The sequence below is a fragment of the Macadamia integrifolia genome, chromosome 3 (assembly GCF_013358625.1).
Source record: "Macadamia integrifolia cultivar HAES 741 chromosome 3, SCU_Mint_v3, whole genome shotgun sequence".
Lineage (NCBI taxonomy): Eukaryota > Viridiplantae > Streptophyta > Magnoliopsida > Proteales > Proteaceae > Macadamia > Macadamia integrifolia.
The window spans coordinates 14,023,255-14,028,258 of NC_056559.1; the positions used below are offsets into that span (position 1 = coordinate 14,023,255).

Below are 5,004 nucleotides of genomic sequence, written 5' to 3' on the forward strand. Positions count from 1 at the left end.
TTTACATTACAAATGACATTTTTGCCTTTATTTATCTTACGATGAAGCGATCGCCCAATCAGAAACCCCAGTAGAAAATAAGTGGAGCCCACATAAAGCAAGAAAAGGAAAAAGGTGGGGGGGTGGGGGAGAGAGATTGGGCCATTACACCATAGTAGTAAAAAAACTCTAGGCAAGAATCTGGTCCATGGGTTTGCTCTCCAGCTTGGCCTCCTCTAGTTCCTGCAATTGCTGCTCCTTGGCCAACTTCTTAAGCCTGGCCAGCTCCAGATCCTTGCTCATCTTCCTTCGGTACATCTCTGCAAAAGTGATGGGTTCCTCCAACACGGCCTTCTCCCCCTCTCTGACCTTCAATGGGTACACGATCCCCTCAGGGGCTGGGTTCTGGAATGTGGCAATCGATAGCCTGCTGTAGTTGGAGTTCACCACTGCCTGGTGATCAGCGTTCTTGAACCTCCCATTGCTTAGGTACTGTTCACAATTATCATATCAGTTAAACCAACTACGTACGTAATGTGTTTGAGAAAATGCGTGTGTGAATGTGGGGGGAATGTACTCACGTGGCCATGGTCACCGAGGTTAACAACGAAGGCACCTTCAACGGGCTGAACAGTGATCCAAGTCTTGCCGCCATCCCTTGTGGCCTGGAGGCCTCCCACCTGGTCCTGGAGGAGGAGGGTGATGGTGCCAGGGTCGGTGTGACGCTTGAGGCCAAGGGTGAGGTCGGGCTGTGGGCACTTGGGGTAGAAGTTGACCACAACCTTTTGGTCCATGTCGACACAGGCCTTGGTCAGGGCTTCCTTTTCGAGTCCCATGGCCTCAGACAGCACCTCCAGGAGCTTGCAGGCCAGCCCCATGAGCTTCTCGCTGTAGGTTTGGGTCACTGCCCTCCATCCCTCGGGCTTGTCTGGCCACCTTGAGTAGTCACGAGCCCGAATTGGGTATGAGAAGTAGGTCACGATTTCACGCCAGTCCTGGACTGCCTCTCCCTGCATCCACCATCATCATCACACCATAAGCAATGAATTAATTAATTACAGTAATCTAAAATTGTTCACATTCTCAGTTGCCAATCTTGCTCCTAAATTTTAATGGTATCTATACTTATAACCAAACACTCTATATCCCAACCAATGGGAGGATGAAAATTAAGGAGAAAAATAGTACTATCTCTTCTTTGAAAAATAGAGATCTAAATATATACCAGACTACAAAATAATCAAAAAAATAATTTTTTTTTTTTAATAATTAACTATTGAGCCTCAGGGCAGCCAAGTTAGCAAGGGACCTTTGCTTCAGGAAGCATATGGTTTTGAGTTTGACTCTTTTTACTTCTTTGAGACCACTCGAAGATGTTTAGTGTTCTTCAATATTTTCAATGAAAGTTAAATGATTCTATTCAACCCATGTATAACCCAATCTATCCAATTGTAGAGTCAACGATACTAGATACCATCGTTAGAAAAAATAAAATAACAATTAAAATATTGTAAAGTTTCATTAAAAAAAAGAAAAAAAAAATGTTTCAGTCTGCCAGATCCATCTCATCCGGGGATTTTATTCAGTGATTTCTGTCACTGTACAACAAATATTCTCAATTTGTCACTGTCCCAATGAATGAGTCAAATCGGTACTATTGGAGTCCAAGTTCAAAAACCCCCAAAGAGAACTACTAAGGCCGATTCCCCTTCAATTAATTATAGGCGATGGAGATAGATTCCGCAGCAAATTATCAGAGAAAATCAAAACCCAGAGAGAGAAGTTAGGGAACCTGGAGGTGACTGGAGACGATGAAACCACCCTTCTTGCCACCGGACATGTCAAACCGGAGCTTCTCCTCAGGAGGGAGAGCGAAGAACTCGCGAGCAAGGCGGGTCATCTCGGAAATGAGGTTGGTATCGACGCCATGATCGACGACCTGGAAGACACCCCAGTCCTCGCAGGCATCCACGATTTTCTTGCAGATCTCAGCCCTTTTCCCTTCGTCGGAGTCGTCGATCCCAGCCAGAGAGATCACGGGGATTTCGTTGCTGAATTGGTTGTATGCCACTTTGGGACGCTCATCTTCGTCTCTAACGAAGCTTGCCTGAAGCGTCTTCTCCTCCACCAAAGCCGTCAAGGTAGAAGGGGCCATTAATGCCTCTCTCTCTCTCTCTCTCTCTCTCTCTCTCTCTCTCTCTCTCTCTCTCTCTCTCTCTCTCTTTGATCGAGTCTCTGTGGGTATTGGGCCTCGTAGTAGTGTTTGTGTTTCTAACGACTTCTGTTTCATGGGAAATCCTGAGCTCAGATTTAAGTTTGGAGCCCATGGTAGTGCAAGGGTGTTGGGTGTGTGGCAGCTCCAACTACCTCTTATGTCAGATTGTCAGCTACCTCCTTCGCTCCTTATCTCTCCTTCTTTCCTTAGGTGTACAGTTTGGGAATGAATCCTAGCCATCCATTTGTGTGGGCCATCCTGTAAAACAGGGTATCAGCCAATTAGATAGTAGTGACTAGTCAACGGCAGCTGACAAGGCATGAAGTTGAAACTTAGGGAGGACTGAGGTGGTGAGACCACACGTGATTTGGGCTCTCCTCCTCCTCCTCCTCCTCCTCCTCCTACCTAACTGTCACCGTCTATTTAAGCCCCCAAAAAAACAAATCACCGTCTACGTCGTTGGTTGTGCCGTTGTGGGGTCATCTTGGCCATCCACAGAATCAGAGGGATTATCGTTTGTCTGTTTCTGACTTTCGTCCTTCTAGAAGACTAGTCACGTAGACTAGAGATGCCTCGTTTTATATCATTTAAGGAAATGAATATTAATGCATGGAATGGACAGGTGGCATTGAATTAATGGCATAGCCGTATAGATATGATATGTGACAAGTCTTAGCCCTTATTTTACTAATTACTCTACGTCTCCACCTTGGCCTCTCACCTTCCCAGCTAATTAAGTAGCTGGAAGCGTTCAATGGGCAATGACACGCGAGGAATTAATTTTATACCACTTGATGATACACATCAGCATAAAACTTTTCAGCAAAAAAAAAAAAAAAAAACCGACATCATCACTCATCAGCATAAAACTGCTTAGACAGGTGACAAGCCTTACCCTTATTTTACTAATTACTCCACGTCTCTACCTTGGCTTCTCGCTTCTCAGCTAATTGGTTAGCTGCAAGCGTTCGATGGGCAATGACACGCGAGTAAGTATTTCAATCGAACAAAACTGATTATGAAATATGGGAAAATATTTTCCGTTCGGGAGCTACGGGTCCTGTGCTACCACACTAACAAATAAAAGTGCACGCTTATGTATCGATTAGGAAAGGTACGGTGGTTATTGCATAATCAATTTTATATACCATTTGATGATAGACGTCAGCATAAAACTGCTCGTCATCAGCCCTGTCATTGGTGTGTGAGGGAAACTCAGACGAGGCCCTGCCATTTCAGAAGGGCTTAATGGGGTTAATTCCTATATAGACTGGGCAACTCTCCCTATTGTAAACGACTTTTAATCTTTTTGTTCATGTTTTTCTTTTGCTGTTTTCCAACAAAGAAGCACATTTCTTAGCTGTAGGATCTTCTCAGGCACCGTTTGATAATGTTTCTGTTGTTTCTGTATCTAGAAACAACAGAAACACAGGAACGGCTTTTCATATTTTCGAAAACATAAACAGATATTTTGGTGTTTGATAAACTTGTTTCTCGAAACGTTTTTTGCAGACATAATGCTATTAAAAAACCCAATAGTATCATTGGATACCCAAAAGGGAGAGAGGGTTCGGTTGTCTCTTTTTAGGTTTACATCGTTGAGAGATTTATCGGGCACAATAGCTTTTTTTTCTTCTCTCAAATTCGTTTCTAGAAACGACGAAACAAGTCCAACTTGTTTCGTCAAAGTCGTTTCTAGAATTGTAAATAGGCATAAATTTTGATTTATGTTTCTAGAAATGGGTGAAACATAACAACTTTATCAAACGTTTTTTAGACTATTTCTCTGTTTCTTGGAACAAAAAAATGCAGAAACGGAAAAAACGGAACATTGTCAAATGGTGCCTAAATTTAGCTTCAAAAAGAAAAAAGAAAATAAAAAGGGCTTTTCCAAGATTAGAATCTCTAGAACTTGGAGCCTAATGCGGAGAGAGAGATCGCCCAATCAAAAACCCAATTGAAAAGAAATGAAGGGTCTTGAAGTTGAGGAGCCCAGACCAGAAACATTGGGCCATTACACCATATTAGTACAAAAAATTTAGGCAAAAATCTCGTCCATGGGTTTGCTCTCCAGCTTGGCCTTCTGCAAATCGAGTCAGTTCTTTGTTTGAATTAAAACATTCAGAAACTCCCGCTAGTTGCCCTCTCTTGCACGGCACTCTCTCTTTCACCCCTCTCATTATCTCTCACACCTCTCTCTACTCACGAAGGAAAAACCCTAGCGGGGGTTTCATCCAAGCTCCCGATCAAGGTCACTCTCACAAAGGGGTTTGCCTGTTACCCTAGCTCGATTAGTTGTCTTTCTCTCACAAAGGAGAAGCGAGTTACCCTAAGTCAATCTCTCTCTCTCTCTCTCTCTCTCTCTCTCTCTCTCTCTCTCTCTCTCTCTCTCTCTCTCTCTCTCTCTCTCTCCCCTGCTCACGAAGCTGTCATTGATACTCTTGATTTTATCTGGGTTTGAGTACTCACAAAGTTGTTACCCTAAATCTCTTGCTCTCACGAAGCTCTATCTATCTAGCTTCTTTTTCCCACACCAATTGGCTACAGGTAAACCCCTTCATTTGCAAATAACCTAATTTTTTTTCTTTAATCTGTTATGTTCTCTTGGTATGCCAAGGCAAAACAACCTAATTTTTATTTTGTCGAATCTTTTCTGTTCTCTTGGTTTGCAGTAGAACAACCTTTTTTTTTTCTCTAATATGTTCTATTCTCTTGGTTTGCAGTGGAACAACCTAATTTTGTTTTTCTCTAATCTGTTTTGTTATTTTGGTTTGCAGTAGAACAACCTTTTTTTTTTTTTTTTTTTTTTT

The 5,004-nt window shown here is 42.7% G+C and overlaps 1 protein-coding gene across 1 annotated transcript; it reads right to left on the reverse strand.

Annotated features, from left to right (window-relative positions):
• LOC122073763 (naringenin,2-oxoglutarate 3-dioxygenase-like) lies at nucleotides 1-2,284 on the reverse strand. Its single transcript, XM_042638389.1, has 4 exons — nucleotides 2,205-2,284; nucleotides 1,772-2,160; nucleotides 561-989; nucleotides 1-471 (listed from the first exon to the last, which is right to left on the reverse strand). Exons 2-4 carry the CDS (start codon nucleotides 2,132-2,134, stop codon nucleotides 169-171), a joined length of 1,095 nt encoding a protein of 364 aa, XP_042494323.1. The 5' UTR covers nucleotides 2,135-2,160; nucleotides 2,205-2,284; the 3' UTR covers nucleotides 1-168.
• Nucleotides 2,285-5,004: the final 2,720 nt, after the last annotated feature.